A 19618-nucleotide genomic window follows, 5' to 3' on the forward strand; every position below is an offset into this window, starting at 1 on the left:
TAATATGAAATATGTTCTGTGTGATAAAGAATTTTCGTGTGTTTTTGTTTTCCATTTCATTCAGAAAATGACCAAAACATGCTTGTTATGAAAGACCTCAGAATGCTTGGGTTAAACGGTGTTGTGTTTGATCTCTAGAAGATACACAATTTATGTGTCAAATCTATTACTTCCAAAAACTACCGATGCTTTGTTTCAGCAAACAGTTGGGGCGTAGAGGAAGGAACTGGACGGCAGGGGATGGGGGTGGGTAAACAGGAAGACTTCTACAACTGTGCAGACATCCGAATTGGAGGATCGATCCCAGATAGCGTCCGTGCAAACCCATTCTTTGCGCCGCCAGACCCCATGTAGGTGAACCTAGATGATGATGATGATGATGATGATGATGATGATGATGATGCTGCTGCTGCTGCTGCTGCTGATGATGATGATGATGATGATGATGATGATGATGATGACTTAAAGATAAGCTTTGAATAAATAATCCAGATTTATACAAATGGCTGCTGAAGCATTTATCACGTGAATATATATGCACCTGTGTCAATATCGTGTTGTACCCAACCTGCAACATTAGCCACAACCACAGTTACTGTGATCGATAACATCATCAGCATGATTGAACACTTAGGTGAAGCTTTTTTGTCTTAAACATAGCTTAAACATAAAGAGCGATAGTCCCTTTAATGATCAGGGTTTTTTTTGGTTTGATGGCAAATCATCAAAGATGCCGCTTTGTCTTCTTCGTGGTGAAGAAGTGCTAGCCACCTCACCAGAAATGCCATTTTTGCATAATGCATGATAGTTGTTTCGAACAGAAAAAATCCGTGTGCAATCCTCTTTTCACTTATTTACATTTTGACATGAGTGGATATTATTCACACTTTAATTTCTTAAAATGAACTCATTTTAAAATCCACAAAGTTTAACGATCAAAAACACAAACTATAACTATTTATTTCATACCCATCATAAATCTCGTGCAATACATATCGCAAAATGCCGCAGTCCGTATTCCGCTCAGCTAACGTTACATCATTAACGTATCATGGTGCGATATTAGAATGACGCCATAAAACAAAATATTGCGTCATAAAATGACATTCAATATGAAGTGGGGTGTTTTCAGTTTGGTAACCATTAACGCATATAATAAAAGGGTTATGAGTACTGCGTTTTGATCCGAAAAGACGTATTCGACTCTCGTGTAATTTTTTTTGCAAATTTTGATTTCACTCAGCTTGCACCTGATGAAATGTGAAATTGCATAAATCCACTCTTTCGGACCAAAACGCACTACTCATAGTTCTATTATATACATAAAGCTGCCTCTTAAGAAGTTGTGTACAGTATGTTTAAATAATGTACTAGTATTGGACTACTTAACTATTTGCTTGTTGAATGGTTTCGAGTGTGACATGTTTTAGTCTATTAACTCTGGCAAAACATTGCAACACACGCTCACACACACCGATATATATATACATTGGGATCCATTAAGTACTCGTTTGAGACCTTTTGATAAGGGAACCTTAAAGTTTTGCAAACATTGGTAATTATTCTTCTCTTCATCTGTTACAGAATAACGGAGAGCGCAGTTGACATAACAACGGACCGGCGGCACCAGCTAGCCACAAGCATGGAGACAGTGGCCGTCGGGCCAGCCATTGTGGACCATGTGCCACCCAAACAACGGGCCGTTCCCTTCGACAAGAGCAGTGCGACACGCACTTCCAGTGACGCCTGGGTGGATTCAGCGCTGACAATGAACGGCGGAAATGGAGGCAAAGGATCCGTTTCTGTTGGAATAAGAGGGGATGAAAGCTTTGGATTAGACAATACACTCATTAGTGATCCAAATATGAGAACAGAAAATACCCATAATGTAAGAATCATAGATGAAATAAAAGGTGTCCCACTCGGACAAAAGAGTAAGGATCCAATCGCTGCAATTAATAGCGGGTTGAGTCAAGACAGGTCAGGCATGATGTCCACTCAAACACAAAAGAAGATTGGTCAGTCAGCTACTATGGTAACTGCAGGAGCAAACATAAATCCACAAGCCATTTCAGACTTAGCAGCACATATGATGCGCGGAAATCAGGCCTCAGACAGCAGTGCTTCGGGTGTTATGTCAAACTCAGGCCGCATGGAAACGGTTTTGCCACCAGAGAGTTTCAACGTGTTAGAAACTGCAGCAATAAATAATGGTCAGAGACAGAGAATATTCATCCTTAAAAAACCTTCACAAAAAGGAAAGATATTTACTTCAGAAATTGTGGTACAGGATGCGCAATCAGTCGGCATGACAAGCCAACCCATCATGTCTTCTGTAGGCTCGAGTGTGGCACATACGAGTGGTATTTCAGGAGTTGCGTACACGGAAAATGTGAACATGGGCAGAAGCACTGCTGCAATGGATTCTTCGGGAAGTTTCAACAAGATCGTTTTTGATCAGACAAACGCAGACACTTCACAGGCATATCCGCCCGGATTTACAGAACCAGGTTTCACAGAGCAAGGCCTAACAAAGCCTGGTGGTGCAGGCCCTGCTTTTACGGTTCCTGGTGTGAGAGACCCCGGATATACGAAATCGGGATCCATGTTTAGATTAGATGGCATTAAATCAAATAATTTAGGGCAATCGGATGTTACTTCCCATGGAGTCACTGTTGGTGGGCATGTATCACCTCCGGTTAAAAACGTGGGAGTTGTGTCATCAGGCATGACAGGAGAATTTGGAACTCACGGTTCAAGATCTGTGACTCATTTGAACAGCATTGATTCACGTAAAAATGGAGATGTAGTACGACCGGCAGTTTTCTCTTCAGGAATGAATGTTGTATCTACAGGTCCCGATATAGTTGGTCAAAACACTGAGCAGTATCAACAAATAGGTTCGAGAGCTTTTGCTAAATATAATACAGCTGCTATGGGAACGGAGTCGGCCAAGACGTCGAGTTTAAGAGAAACAGGTCAGTCTATGGTAGATGCATCTGGACCGAAAGTTGATAAGATAACTGAAGGGGGGTCTAAAATTGTAGACAATATCCACGCGACTGGCATCATTCATGATTCTACGGCAAATGCAGATGCCTCAAGACCGATTGCAGATGTCTTTCAGGGAGCGTCTCAAGGAGACTCCGCGTTTACAAGTTCGGGGTCCATGTTTAAATTCGGAGGCATTATATCCGCGAATTCAGGACAATCGGTAATCATTGAAGACCATGGAGGCATTGTTGGAGATCAGGTACAGCCTCTGGCTCAAGACGTCGGGGTTGGGCCATCAGTTATGACAGGAGAATTCGGACCACATAGCTCAGGATCTGTAGTTCATTCAAATAAGATTGATTCCAGTATTAGTAGAGATCTAGGCGTAGGATCGGCAGTTTTCTCTTCAAGAATGAATGTTGAATCTCCAGGTCTGAATGTAGTTGGTCAAAACACTGAGCAGTATCAACAAACAAACGCTGGAGCTTCTGCTGAATATAATAAGGCTTCAATGGGGACAGGGTCGGTTAAGGTATCGAGCTTTAGTGAGGCAAATCAGCCTATGGCAGGTGCCTCTGGACCGAAAGTTGACAAGGCATATGAAGGGGCCTCTAAAACTGTAGACAATATCTACACATCTAGCATAATTCATGATTCTACGGCAAATGCAGTTAACTCAAGACCGATTGCAAATGTCTTTCAGGGAGCATCTAAAGAAGACTCCGCGTTCACAAGTTCGGGGTCCATGTATAGATTCGGAGGTATTATGTCCGAGAAATCAGGTCGATCGGTCGTAATGGAAAACCATGGAGGCACTGTTAGAGATCAGGTACAGTCTCTGGCTCAAGACGTCGGGGTTGGGCCATCAGTTATAACAAGAGAATTTGGAACACACAGCTCAGGATCTGTAGTTCATTCAAATAAGATTGATTCTAGTATTAGTAGAGATGTAGGCGTAGGATCGGCAGTTTTCTCTTCAAGAATGAATGCTGAATCTCCAGGTCTGAATGTAGTTGGTCAAAACACTGAGCAGTATCAACAAACAAACGCTGGAGCTTCTGCTGAATATAATAAGGCTTCAATGGGGACAGGGTCGGTTAAGGTGCCGAGCTTTAGAGAAACAAGTAAGCCTATGGCAGATGCCTCTGGACCGATGGTTGATAAGATATATGAAGGGGGCTCTAAAACCGTAGGCAATGTACACACGACTGGCATCATCTATGATTCTACGGCAAATGCAGTTGGCTCAAGACCGGCTGCAGATGTATATCAGGGAACGTCTCAAGGTGGCTTCGGATTTGCAAATTCGGGGTCCATGTTTAGACTCGAAGGTATTACAGGGAATTCAGGTCGATCGGTTATTAAGGAATCCCATGGAGGCACTGTTAGAGATCAGGTACAACCTCTGGTTAAAGACGTCGGGGTTGGGCCATCAGTTATGACAAGAGAATTTGGAACACACAGCTCAGGATCTGTAGTTCATTCAAATAAGATTGATTCCAGTATTAGTAGAGATCTAGGCGTAGGATCGGCAGTATTCTCTTCAAGAATGAATGTTGAATCTCCAGGTCTGAATGTAGTTGGTCAAAACACTGAGCAGTATCAACAAACAAACGCTGGAGCTTCTGCTGAATATAATAAGGCTTCAATGGGGATAGGGTCTGTCAAGGTGCCAAGCTTTAGTGAGACAAGTCAGCCTATGACAAATGTCTCTAGACCGAAAGTAGATAATGTATTTGGAAGCGCCTCTCAAGTTGTAGACAATGTCTACACATCTGGCATCATTTATGATTCTACGGCAAATGCAAATGCCCCAAGACCGGCTACAGATGTGTATCAGGCATCGTCTCAAGGAGACTCCGGATTCGGAACTCAAGGTTCAGTATATGAAGTTCACTCAAATAAGATTGATTCAAAAATAAATAGAGATGTAGGCGTAGTATTGGCCTTGAATCACGGTTCTGATGCCAAAAAGGGTTCAGCCTCCTTCGACGCGGTTGGTGTTCCTGGTGTAATTGAAACGTCAACGTCCGCCGCAAATGAAAACAACATGGTGTCTGGACAGCAAGGATCAGTAAAGGTAGACAGCAATGTAAATATGCTTGTACTTGATGTTCAGAAAGCTTTGGGAACACAAATGAGTACAGTGTCTGAAGACAGGAATGGGGCAGTAGCAGCAGAGGTAAACCTTGTCACAAAGCCTCATTCGCTCGCGGGATCAGTAGTTGACTTGTCAGATTCTGCCAGAGCAAGAATGACAATTGAACGAAGTCGAGAGACGCTGGGTAATATTGGAGGTAGATCAAGGTCGGCAGCAGAAAGTTTGACGACATTAGATCTTCGTGGCACACAAAGACGGCCTGATGGGCCACCGAACATATACAACCCTCTGAGAAGAATTGATATGTCAAACAGAGGGTCTATAACAGCTGTACCCACCAGCGCCAGTCCCAGTAACGAAGTAAATATCAAGCAGGAACTTCGATCTTTTAACATGAGAACTATTCCGAACAACAACGTTTTAGGAGCTGGTATACAAATAACATCGTCGGGAAGCATGGTCGCAGGGTTCGGTCCAAGGCGAGAAGACATGACCCGCAGTCAAGATAGAACTGGCCATGGTAGCTTAACGTAAGTGTTCATATAATCATATGCATGTATACCATTAGTAATTGCCTCTAGTGTGTATCGGGCTCACTGTATCATCAATGTATTGATTATTCTGTTATTTACGTTTCAGTGGAGGTATGGATTTTATACCGGAAGGAATCATACCAGGTAGAGACAGGATAAGGATAGTGAGGAACCAAAGGACAGGAGAGGAGGAGCGTGTTTCGAGCGTGCGACCTGCTGGTGGGAGGCCGGATGTCCGGGATCCAAGGTTGTCTGTTATACGTCAGGACTTTGGCGCAACTAGGTCGGGTGATAGTGGGCTATTCGGACCAGACTTAAGAGACACACGGATGTCAGCTCGAAGACAATTCGACTTCCGGACGTCAGGACCAACACGAGGTATAGCTCCAGAGACAGGTGGAGCAGGCTTCAGACCAGGCATTGACGGCACTAGGCCAACCGGTAGGAGAATAGAAGGTAATATAGCTGGAGGTGATAGGTTTACAGGAGAGGCAACAGGAGAATCATCAAGTACATCATCAATGCAAAGCACAGACAGGGTTGGTGTAGAAGGCGGGATTCGTAGGTTTGGGATGGACTCATTCAGATCAGGTGATGAATTTAGGTCTGGCACAGATTTTAGACGAATGGATGGCAGTTCTTCAGGTAGATCGGAATCAACACGAATTCTAAGACCGATGACAGGCTCGGATAGAACACCAGATATACGGCCGAGTACCGGAAGCGACACTAGAAGGAGGATCGATGGTAGACGAGAAGCAATGCCCGGTGGTACAATGTTTGACGGTCGGCGAGGAGATATGGGTGGTGGACGGGTTGACTTCATGGGCTCTGCTATAAGTGGAAGAGGTCCAGTTTCTGGTCCTATAGCTGGTTTAGGATTTCGACCACCAGGACTAGGGATGCCGCCACCCGGCTTCCATATGGGCGGCGGCGGCGGTGGTGGTGGTGGTGGTGGTGGTGGTCCAGGCTTTATGATGCCCGGGGGGAGCCACGGTGGGCATATGGGAGGACCACCGTTTCCGGGACCGGGAATGCCAGGTGATGGGTCTCCTTTTGGTCTTGGCATGCCCATGTTTCCATGAGGACTGAGATGAAATGTAGCATTTCAAAATTGCCTTAACTTCATTTTATGTTTGAAATATAATTAAATATGAACCAGATTTTATGTTTATGAAGTTGTATTTAGACTTTCCTAACCATTTGCATATGGACTTTAAATTGGACAGTATTCTGATGTAGTTAGTTGAAGGATAGTTCTTCTGAAATGTTATTTTTGAAAAGTATTTGTCTCAATATTATGAAAGTGTTGTCAAAATGCTCATACACCATTCGAACACAAAGGGCTAATCGCCATTCTCTAAATTGCTTGAGTTTTTGTGTAGCTGCATGTGTGTTAAATAACTTTTTGAATGGTGGACCATAAGTGACTTCTGCTATTGAAATAAATTGTCCAAAGAGACTATATGTGTCGATGTAAGCCAAACGAATCAAGAAATGTCTAAATGTTAAAGGCAAATGGGGTTGTTCCTTAACCGATCATGTTTTGAAGATTACTGGGTTGTTCCTTAACCGAACATGTTTTGAAGATTACTGGGTTGTTCCTTAACCGAACATGTTTTGAAGATTACTGGGTTGTTCCTTAACCGAACATGTTTTGAAGATTGCTGGGTTGTTCCTTAACCGAACATGTTTTGAAGATTGCTGGGTTGTTCCTTAACCGAACATGTTTTGAAGATTACTGGGTTGTTCCTTAACCGAACATGTTTTGAAGATTACTGGGTTGTTCCTTTGGGTTGTTCCTTAACCGAACATGTTTTGAAGATTACTGGGTTGTTCCTTAACCGAACATGTTTTGAAGATTGCTGGGTTGTTCCTTAACCGAACATGTTTTGAAGATTGCTGGGTTGTTCCTTAACCGAACATGTTTTGAAGATTGCTGGGTTGTTCCTTAACCGAACATGTTTTGAAGATTGCTGGGTTGTTCCTTAACCGAACATGTTTTGAAGATTGCTGGGTTGTTCCTTAACCGAACATGTTTTGAAGATTGCTGGGTTGTTCCTTAACCGAACATGTTTTGAAGATTGCTGGGTTGTTCCTTAACCGAACATGTTTTGAAGATTGCTGGGTTGTTCCTTAACCGAACATATGTTTTGAAGATTGCTGGGTTGTTCCTTAACCGAACATGTTTTGAAGATTGCTGGGTTGTTCCTTAACCGAACATGTTTTGAAGATTGCTGGGTTGTTCCTTGACCGAACATGTTTTGAAGATTGCTGGGTTGTTCCTTGACCGAACATGTTTTGAAGATTGCTGGGTTGTTCCTTGACCGAACATGTTTTGAAGATTGCTGGGTTGTTCCTTAACCGAACATGTTTTGAAGATTGCTGGGTTGTTCCTTAACCGAACATGTTTTGAAGATTGCTGGGTTGTTCCTTGCTGGGTTGTTCCTTAACCGAACATGTGTTGAAGATTGCTGACAGTATATCCATCATTTAGCATCGCCGATATGTGCGTAATTTAACGTTTATACCTGTTGATTATAAACATAATATTAGCGTACTTTGAATTTGTAATACTTTTATTATGGGCTATTATTATGAAAATATAAAACTTGTTCACTTCACGTAAAGGCAAAACAGAACATTTGTCGGCAGTAATCAACACCGTTGCTGTGTCTACCAGCCAGTATTCAGCACTGTCTATAAGTCTACCTGCCAGCATTCCGCACTGTACCTGTGTCTACCTGCCAGCACTCTACACTGTACCTGTGTCTACCAGCCAGTATTCTACACTTTCTTATTTCAAACAATGGCTATACTTTGTACTTAGGATAATATTGAGTTATGTAACCTAACTGTGTGATACCGTTGAATGAACGGTATTGGAGATCAATGTTAACGAGTTGCCCTTAAACTTAAACCCACATTTCTAAGACGATCAAGGGTCATAATTTGTATTTAGGACGATATGTAGTTATGCTGCATAATTGTGAGATGTCCGTAAACAATTGTGTGAAGAATTAAAGCAACTGTGCACCAGATGATCAATTTGCAAGAAAAAAAGAAAATTGTCGAAAACAGTCATAAACTTGGTATTAATGTGTACAATGCATTGAAACTTACTGACTGAAGTACCACATAGTTTACAATTTATTTAAGTTTAGCTGTTATTTCGTATTTTTCCATTAAAAAAGATTACTGGGTATGTCTACCTAATAGAATTCATTCATTATGCGTGATTGGCTGGTCGATGTTATCACGTGATATTACTGAGTTGTATAGCTTAATTATGTCACCCAATGAAAAAGTAAGCCTTTGTAGCTCAGTGGATACGACGCCGGTCTGCATTTTTGGCGACACGGGTTCGAACCCGGTCTCCGACACATATTTCATTTTACATTTGGTACATTTTTTACAATTATGATATCAAAGCGTAACACATTCTATTAAATAATTGTCCAGAGATTCGTTACAGAAAAAAACTTTTTGTGGTGCCAATCTTGAGTACAGTCCTTTTAAAATAGATTGCACTACAGAGTTCAGTACAAAACACTCTCTATTACATACAAAGCCTTGCATGGCCAATCACCGGAATATATAAAAAGCATGTTAGAGGTATATAGACCCCTACGCGACCTAAGATCAAGCAATAACTCTATAACACTACGAGTACCAAGAAGTCGGACTGCTATGTATGGTGACAGAAGCTATGTGACTGCTGCCTCAAAGCTGTGGAATTCTCTTCCAAGAGGAATAAGGGACTGTGACACGTATTCTTCTTTTAAAAGAGCCCTGAAGACACACTTCTTCATTGAAATTTATGGGAACTAATTGTCATTATACACAGTTATCCTTAACCTGTCATTTTTTACGTTTGTTTATTTTCATTTTTTTTATTTTTTTAAGAACAGTTTATGATGTGTGTACACTTAATTATACTCGGCCCGTGTCTTTTAAGAACTGTTTTAGTATCGCTTCTTATCTTTTATACTTTTGAATACCTTCTAATGATTTTTAAAGATTGGTTGTATGTAGCCTTAGTGTTTATTTTTATCATGTGTATCTGCCTTCTTTCTATATATGTTTTTGTATATATACTTATATTTGTTTGTTAAGCACTTTTGAACGTATGTTTTTATGATAAAAGTGCTATATAAATGGGGTATAATAATAATAATAATAATAATAATAATAATAATGGTATTGAAGATATAAGTAAAAAAAAAATCGTAACATGCCCTAAATCTTAAAAACATGTAAGTGAATGAAGGGCTTATGTTTGCATTTAGTGTCATACAGAGATGTCTAACATACAGAGTTGTCTAACATACAGAGTTGTCTAACATACATGTTGAAGCTGTGTGGTGGCCCGGAACAACTGTGTAAAGTATTAAGTACAGTGAATGAACGGTATTGGAGATCTGAGATAAAAGGTTACCCGAAAACTTTAACAAAACCATGTCGACCTAGGTCCATTTTTTGTATTTAGGATAATATGGAGTTATGTTACCAAATTGCAAGATAGCTTTGAACAATTGTATGAGGTAAAAAACCAACTAAAAAGAGTATGGGAGTTAGAAATGAAAATCTTGAACTTAAATAAGGAGCACGTACAATGTGCCTGAATACTTATTCTTCGAATAGTCGAGCAAAAAATCTTATATGATTACAATAGCACGAAACCATAGGTGCGTGACAATAGTTACAGTAGCTGTCAATATCATTCGTGGCAAATTAAACCAATTCGGACGTGCCTACTTATTGTTATATGCCTTATTTCATTTAATTAACACGTTAATGATTAAAGGCATGCTTTTACCGTCTCAGACCATTGGCTACTTTTCATCTTTGTAGGAACAGAACAGAACAGAACAGAACAGAACAGGGTTTTATAGATTTTGAAGCTTAATGGTTTGTAATTACAAAAAAGCTCAACATGCTGGGTCTTCTGGTTTTGTTCTGCATTTTCAGCGCAATGTTTGAACTCCTACACCGGATATGGTCATTTAAACAAATACACAGTGGTAGCGTTTAAACAATTTTATTTTTTCCTTGTACAAAGCGTTACTTTCAAACTGTGTTTAATGTTTAGTACACAAATGGAGCTTTCCTTCCATATGTGTGCTGGGGTCGTGAAGAACAAGAAATCGGTGTATCTAGGTGCAGGTCTTGGGTAATCGACTATAATATATATAGAGAAATTTGATTTAGTTATATCTTACCTAAATTTAACCATATTATATTTATTATATCCATCGTAGTTCATTAACACAATACAGGTAGCTATTTCCATTTCATTTATTTCATGAACATCAAGTCAGTATCAATATCATGTTACTACATGTATTTCATATCTTTACAAAAGAAAATAGTCATCACTGTTTTTGCTAATCACTACAAAATATATTAGTGCAATCCAGTGAAATATTGACATGTCATGCTGTAAGACACACATAATATACTTCCTTTAATAGATGAACAGAACTGTCATTTTGTTTCTTGAAAAATTCTAAGAATGTTTTTTATAAAATATGAATATGGCAGTATAAACAACAGTATATTTTAATTGTATAAATATTTTCGAATGCTAATAATAACAATTAAATTTCTCAAACACAACAATAAATTAATATTTACTATTATCACAGTCCGTAAATACATAATTCATAATTAAAATAAAGCTTTTCTTATAACGTTACTGCATAATTGTACGTCCACCAGCAGTAAACACCATATTAAACACTTGCAAAATCCCTTCTTAGATCAGCAGTTAAGACATTATATAATTAAAACTATGAAACAGTTGCGTGAATTTCAAACAACATTATTGTTATGAACATTGTAAAATTACTGTTAAGAAAAAACAACTCTGTCCATTTGTTCCGGACACTTATATCACTTGTAAGTCCTATTTCTCTATATCAGAAAGAGGTAGTTTCCCACTCAAAATACAGAATTGGGTAATGTTAACTATATGGGTACTATAAAGTTCAACACATTCTGCATTATTTTCTTCAACAAATCTATCATATGAGTAAAAGCATACTGTCTTTTATGCAAGTAATTCAATATAGTATATTTAAAAAATGACACAAATGCAATGGTTGACTAACGCAAGATAAGACAGAACCTTAGTGACTGCAATAAGTCATACTGTTTTTCTAAAATTCAGACCAGCTAAAATGCATTTATTAAGGGATTAAAATGCAGAAAACAAAATTAAATGAAACATTTCACTATGCATATCACATCCACACGGCATAACAGCATCAATATTGCAGACAAGTTCTCTGTGGTCAACACCGGACCTTCCCCACACCTACTCTCAAACCCCCATGAAAGACCCTTAAGGATGACCAATGTCCAGACAGGGTGATGACCTATGACTCTGTGGTCACTGAGCTGCGACGGGAAGCGACACTGGCTGGGGCAAGGGGCTTCAGTCTGAGTCCAGCAAGCCCCTGTTGGCGCAGATTCTTTGCCTTTGGGCTCTTGGACATCTGGGCTCCTAACTGCATTCCAATATTCTGGAGACTAGGGCGTGTCTTAGAAATGCTTTGCTTTGGCTGGAAGATAATGCTGCATTTTATAATAAAATTAAAATAAGCTTTTTATTACTTTGTGTTTTATTGTTAATAAAATTTCTTTGTTATGGATGAAAAATAATTTATTATCTACTTTTTAAGTCGAACTTGGTACAACTCACTGAATTCTAACAATATCTCAATTATGAAAGATCAATTAAACACTATAATATAACATTAAAAAAGAATACATGAAGAAGATATACATCTAACAGTAAAAACTAGAATAAACAAACAAATTGTTAAAAGATCTACAATGTATCATTATTATATTGTAACATTACTTTTCTGAAATTTCAACAATAAGTCACAAGAAATGAACAAGTTTTAGCGACTTCATATTTCCATGCTATAAGGCTTAAAATGCAATGTACATTGAAAACGAGTCAATAACAATTTGGTACCTCTTATTTAATCATGATATTATTGTAAGACATAAAACACACAATTGTTAAGCTAGTTATCAGTTCCAAATAACTGCAAGTCTGTTACAGGGGAGAAAAATGTTCACCTGTGCATTGGACAAGGTTTGGGCATGGTACTGTTTCATCCTCATCTCAAACTCCCGGATGTATGCAGGGAATAGTGACTTCTCATCATACGCGGTATTCAAGGCTAAAATAATTTCAATGGTGGTCTAAGTTCATTGCAAAGAGATTTGTGAAAACTTGTTACTTTATTACTTTAAAAAAACTTAAATGCTGGAAAAAGAATGATGATTTTAAAGTCAAAAGCCCTAACACATGCGCATGTTCAACTATTATGAACAACAAGGAAACATTGGACCAATCGTTTTAAAGTTAAACATGTGATTAATTTTAAAAGTGAATAATTTGATAATGTGATTGTATATTTAAATAAAACAGGTACAGCTGAAATACAAACTTTACTACAGAACTAAAGAAGATAAATGCCATTCGGAACTCCATCACGGAAAACCTGATGTACAGTTATATGAAATTTGATTACCATTCTTTTTTTCAGACAGTTACAATAAACAAATGACTTATTCGAGCACATATTACGCCTCAGTGTTTTGGTAAGATTCTTTTTTGTTTTCATGTCCACATAGATATATTCTGTGGAAACCATTCGCACCATTGGTCTCAGTATCTATGAATAATTAAACAAGTGAATAAGTACATACTGTCAGATAGGGCGGGCAGTTTCGGGAGTCTTCTATCACTGGTAGGGCGTTGCAGGAAGTACTTGTCAGGGTCAGGCTTTGCTGGCTGTGTGATTTCGCTCAGCGACTGTGTCTCCAGGGCCTACAGGATAATGTTGATAATAGCAGTTAATAGGAATACAAGTTAAATACAACTTAGAAAATTAAAAAGACTTTGTAGACATAGGGAATTTTTTTCTTTCATTTCTGTTCTTCACATCACAGTGAGGTAAAAGTACATGAAAGTTACAACTGTTTGCATCTAATATTCAATTATCTATTACATGTGTATATATTTATATCAGCTGTTCGTTACAGCACCATAATAATATACGCTTATTGAACAAAGTGATTTTTAAAACATCTAAGGCATACAGAATATGGTCCTGCTGGAGCCTGCCCGGTTGTCTCCCAGTGAAGGTATGCAAGGTCAGGAATTGTCCCAGGCTGTCGACGCTGCCGCTTCTCCTCACGAGCTTTGTAAGCCTTACCTGCAGTAACCAGGATGTTCATTTAGATTCTTTAGTAAGTAAATTGTACAGTTAGCAGTTGACATATTATTTTAATCACACACCCAAAACAATATGTAAACACAGAATTTAAAAGTTCAATTTTCATTTTTCAACATCTTCAATGCTTTAAATAATAATAATATTATTATTTCTTTCACAATCAATAGCTGGAATACCTTAACGAAAGAATATAAATTTTGTCACAAGGACAGGACATAATGACAAAATTATAATTGAATTTAAATATTATTAAATCTCCACTCTACAAGCCCACTTGACTGTGAATACCTAGGTAGGTTGACTCCCAGGTCTGGAATCGGTACTCGGTAGGCTCATCGATGGCCCGGGGGTCGGGTGCCCACTCTGACTCCACGTCACTCTCCTCAGATACCTCTATATCTTCCTCCTCCTCCTGTGTCACACATATCAAGTGTTTTGTTTTCACAAATAATTGTATCATAAAGCAGAGCTGACAGTACCAATATGATACAAATACATGAAACTTAAACATAAACAACTAAAACGTTTTCATTCACAAAATAAAACAAATCCATGTCTTTATGTAAAACTAAGAAAATTATATGTCTGATGTAATAAATTATATTACATTGTTGCTATAGTTACGAACCTCTTTCATGTCTTCATATTCTTCCTCCTCTATAAAGCTGTATGGCTCTATCTTCCAATGTTCTTCCTGTTCATATAAATTGAAAAAAATAAGTCAAGGTACTTCTGTTCAGAAAAGATGGTATCGATTTTCAATAAATCTGTAATTTATAAAATTATGTTGGTTGCACAGTATCAAATGAATTTGGGGTTCTTCAACCCTAGGACAATGCTTTTGCATGATTTTGGAAACTTTCTTGAAGGATAAGAATTATCAGGATTTTTCACCTGGCCAAATGTGCCGATCCTGTTTCCATGCACATCCCAGATGGCGACACTGCAGTCAGAGGATGCAGAGATGATAATGAGGCGCTCGTTCCTCTCACATAGCTCCAGCGTGTTGATCATGTCCTGGTGCGGCTGGAACTGTGTGTGCAGGGCTGCAGTAAAGAAGATTTAAACAAGGTTTTTCGAAGACTTTACTTAGGAACCTAGATTTTGACCAGAGATGACCCAAATTTAAACCAAACTTGTCAACTATCATTCAGACCAATTTTTAGAATAATTGGATTTATATTCTGGCCTCTCTTGTGTAAACAAGGTGAATGGAACAGTTTGCCTGACCAAATCTAATTTCACCAACAGAATCATTCTTACCAGTTTTAAAATTCATTGACCTTAATTGTTGTCTTTGTTTCGTAACAAGAGTATTCCAGGGTGTGTGGCCTTATGAGCTTTTTTATGTGTCCACTTTTCAAACTTGTTTTAAAGTTCATTCGACACAATCATTCTGATCAAGTTTCAGAAAGATCATATGGAAAAGCAGCCTATAATTCATAAGCAGTGGCCTTAAGTATTTGACCTAACATGGCTCATATTAAAACTTGATCGACACTTAAACAAGACGACCATTCTGATCAAGTTCGGCAGAAAAGTACAGCCCCTATTGCTTAAACACAGTTCTTTTAAGATTTTATAAAAAAAATAATTCTAATCAATTTTTAATAGCATTCGTCTCAATATGTGGTCTCTATTGTGAGAGTAAGGTATGTGATTTTGTGACCTCTCTTGTGACTTTTGAGCAGACATGATCTGTATTAAAAACTGCTTTTCATCAAAAAAATAATCTAACCAATTTTTAGAATAACTGCTCTAACAAGGTTTATCTTTTGACGTAGTGACCTAGTTTTTTATCCTAGCTGACCCATATTTGAATTGTCTGAGAATTCATCAAGACAATCCTTCTGACCAACTTTTAGAAGCATTGATCGACAACTGTGTCCTCTAGAGTGTTAACAAACCTCTTGTTGATGAATCGCTCAGCGTGGGCTTCACACATATATCTTGGCTATTTTTAAAAACACCTAAAAACTGATACAAAGGAAAACCTTCCCACATAACACTAGCACATCAATAACAATCTTGTATACGTAGGTATTATTTTTCAATTGATTGATGGAATATGTTACAATTATAAAAGAAATTATAGAATTTCAAAAGAATATTCTTTTCTGTAGAATGATACTGTCTGAGACTGACATTCCATGAACTCAAATCCAACTGCACACAGGGTCATTATTTCAATTAGTTATCACAATTGTTTCAACATTTCTAACTGATAGACAGTAAATATATAAAACAGAACACATACGAGGTGGGGTTGTAATGAGATTTTCCACGGCGTGTGTGGCATACTCCAGGATATCCCAGACTTTGAGCACCCCGTCTACATCCCCGGTCACCAGGTACTGGTTGTTCTTGTCGGTACCCATGATTATACTCCCCGCTGAAATAAAGTTCATGTACATTGTAATAGAGCTTGGTGCATTTCAGGATCTAATCAACAAAGATGAAAGATGTGGAATATGATGTGTCTCTCCAGGAAACATACATACCTATTTTTCTATTGTGCTTTCAGGACACTATGATATTAACATGTTAACAAATAAAATCATAAAATGTTGATTTAATGTTCTATTCTTATTACATCATCAAAAGGACAAGATTTGTTTATTTCAAATCCATTAACAGATGACCCAATCTTTACCCTCCATACCGTGTAGGTGAGCCGTGAACTCTGCAATGAGAGTGGAGTGTGAGCTATTCCAGAACCGGACTATTCCATTTCCCCCGCAGGACACCAGGTTTGCACCCCCACTCGCAGAGTTGCCCTTCCGTGCCTCAAGAAATACCAGCTTCGAAATAGCTGCACTGTACTCATTCTAAAATATGCAGACTGTATCTTATTGTCCTGTAAACGCATGGCTTAGAGAACAAGAATAGCTGAATGCCGTAGAACTAAATATAATGTCATGGATAAACAACAGCTGTCACAAAAACATGACGAATGCCCCTAATTGGGCTTGTCAGACAGATGGCCATCAGTATTTAACATCAGTGCTTCAGCCAGGATTTGAAAAGGGCAGGGTGCTAGGTCAAAAAGGGCACTTTTAATGCGCATTTAATGAGTCTAAATGGGGAACTTGCAAAGTTCAATATTGTGTATGTTTTGGTACTACTTTCAATACTAATTGTTATGATATCCAAAGATGTTGTTATTAAATTATTCAATTACATGTTTTTTGTTTTTTTATACTTTGTAAAGGGCACAAGGCAAATTATGTCGAAATAATCATAGTTAAGACAATTGTTACAATGTATATGTTGAAAACAGATCATTTTACAAAGTGACTGTCTAAGCTCTGCATAAAAGAAGTTTCGAGTATGCATAATGACTATATATGTAAGGTCCAACACTATTTAGAGTATAACCTGCATTTCCAGCTAATAAAATTGCTCTTCAATAAATACCATCAGTAATTTTTAAGAATTACAGGTTTACAACTTCATAGACATGACTTCATTATTTTATTTTCCGCCTGGAGACATGTTATAATCTAAGTCATTTGGGACATATGGTGTATAATCTTAATGGCTAAACATGGCTTGCTCCGCTGCTTTCTTAACCATTAGAATTTAACACAATATGTTGTAACTACTACCTAACCCACAATACCAAATAATGCTGAAAAATGTGTGCATAAAAAGGTAAAAAACTAAGTTATATCACCACATTCCCCAAAAGAACATTCGTGTGATTGTGAATTATCAGTACTCTTCTTTATACATGGATAGTTCTATAACAAGTATTATGTCTTAAAATAGAAAGAAAAAAGCTTAATACTTTTTTAGGTATAAAAAGACAAATTTATCTAAGCCATCCATATCATACATAGGCTTATCATATGCTGAATATTATTATACATTATTACCCGATGCCCTATATAAATGTAATTCACTATTTTCGACTGTTTTACAAATAGTAATCAACTTTACTTAAGTCTCTGGCTTTATCTATCAAGACTTAACTATAAATTCATGTTGTTGGAAAGGCTGCTCAAGTGCAACACAATCAATCAAGACATTACCAAGAATGAAACAAAACAATTGAGTGCTTTGTTTTTGGCAATTTTTTATTAAAGAAGTGTTACTGAAGCGAAAATGGAGAAACTGCTGAATCATTTAAAATACCATAGGCTTAGCTAGGCCATACCATATTCATAGTATGTTTAATGTAAGGTTCCAATTATAAAACCTATCAGGCAGATAAACATAGACCATATCTATGAAAAAAGCAACCATATTATCTTTTGCTTCTCTGAGTTATAAAAAGAGGGCATACGGAAATATCAATCTGACCATGCAAAACAATGACATCTATGTACACTTAAATGTTCATACTGAAATATAGTTTTTTTATTGTTTCTAATACACTTCTCAACTTATTTCAATCATTTATCAGCTACTAAAATATTGTTCTATTGCTATATTTTGGTTTTGAGAAAACAAATTGGTTTTGAAGACCCTAAGAACCTACCTGTTAGATGGCACCTATCATAGAAATCAATTAAGCCTAGCCTTATTACAACACCATATCTTTAATAAAATGTTGCAATTTTTTATGAAAGGTAGAAAAGTAACAGTTAGAAAGTCCATTAAAGTTTTCTATTTTCAACTGATGTGAATGTGGGTTTCTTGATTAAGATGAAGTATTGTCATTAAGGATGGATGGTGTTATACACGTAGGTATTAATCTTAAATATGTGTCTGTGTTACTGATGTTGTAAGTAAATCATTTCATTAAATACTACTATTTACGCTTTAATGAATGACTAAAGTAATTAAACTACTGACTATAAAATGGCTAATAAAAAAGATTTACATCACATGATAGTTTATATGACAATGAAAAATAAAAGTCTTTCTCTTTATTTACAATGAGAAAATACAATGAATTCAATGAGAAATTGTCAAAGTTTTAAATATTTTCTATATACATATATGGTTGTCTTAGAATCTAAATCTTAAGCATCTAATGAGACAGTATAGATTTATTTAAAGTGAAGAAAAAATTAAAACATTAAAAATAACACTACTTCCCTTACAGAATTGTTGCGTTTACATGCAGCAGTTAAGTAAGATAGAGACTGCTATCAGCTAGAGACTAAATGCCGTAAGTCAGTTAGAGACTAAATCTCAGCTAGAGACTTAAATGTCTCAATTTAGTTTGAGACTAGATCTCAGCTAGAGACTTAGATGTTTTGAATCAGCTTGAGACTAAATCTCAGCTAGAGTCTAAGATGTTTTGAATCAGCTTGAGATCAAATCCCAGCTAGAGACTTAGAATTTTTAAATGAGCTTATGACTAAATCTCAGCTAGAGACTTAGATATTTTGAATGAGCTTGAGACTAGATCTCAGCTAGAGACTTAGATGTTTTGAATGAGCTTGAGACTAGATCTCAGCTAGAGACTTAGATGTTTTGAATGAGCTTGAGACTAGATCTCAGCTAGAGACTTAGATGTTTTGAATCAGCTTGAGACTAGATGTCTCAAGCAGTGCTAGTGTTGTGTTAATTACTCTACCTCTTCGTCAACAGAAACTGCCCCTAAACTTTCCCGGCGCTAGGAAAATTCACAAACAGTTGTCATAAATATTTAATTAACGATATACACAACATTTATCTGAAGTCAAAGGCACTGCAAACTGTTTAAGTGAGTGGAAATACCAAAAAATGGTTTGAAAAACAAATCTGATCACTTGTATTTTTAATAAAACAAAGAT

At 37.5% G+C, this 19618-nt stretch overlaps 2 protein-coding genes across 2 annotated transcripts in view; one reads left to right on the top strand and one right to left on the bottom strand.

The window, feature by feature from the left end:
* The window catches only part of LOC128232821 (uncharacterized), a 14173-nt gene extending 7382 nt beyond the window's left edge, over positions 1-6791 (top strand). Inside the window, exons 4-6 of the mRNA XM_052946572.1 lie at positions 200-350; positions 1585-5625; positions 5735-6791. Coding sequence (XP_052802532.1) covers positions 200-350; positions 1585-5625; positions 5735-6713 — 5171 coding nt within the window. The 3' untranslated portion in view covers positions 6714-6791. The remainder of the gene's footprint in view (positions 1-199; positions 351-1584; positions 5626-5734) is intronic.
* A 4117-nt stretch (positions 6792-10908) lies between these two features.
* LOC128231484 (WD repeat-containing protein 49-like) overlaps positions 10909-19618 on the bottom strand; it is a 35806-nt gene continuing 27096 nt past the window's right edge. The window contains exons 25-34 of the mRNA XM_052944368.1: positions 19420-19458; positions 16552-16717; positions 16147-16281; positions 14784-14935; positions 14518-14583; positions 14178-14301; positions 13753-13868; positions 13360-13480; positions 12724-12827; positions 10909-12194 (exon numbers count right to left, since the gene is read on the bottom strand). Coding sequence (XP_052800328.1) covers positions 12009-12194; positions 12724-12827; positions 13360-13480; positions 13753-13868; positions 14178-14301; positions 14518-14583; positions 14784-14935; positions 16147-16281; positions 16552-16717; positions 19420-19458 — 1209 coding nt within the window. The 3' untranslated portion in view covers positions 10909-12008. The remainder of the gene's footprint in view (positions 12195-12723; positions 12828-13359; positions 13481-13752; positions 13869-14177; positions 14302-14517; positions 14584-14783; positions 14936-16146; positions 16282-16551; positions 16718-19419; positions 19459-19618) is intronic.

The sequence above is a fragment of the Mya arenaria genome, chromosome 4, assembly GCF_026914265.1.
Source record: "Mya arenaria isolate MELC-2E11 chromosome 4, ASM2691426v1".
Lineage (NCBI taxonomy): Eukaryota > Metazoa > Mollusca > Bivalvia > Myida > Myidae > Mya > Mya arenaria.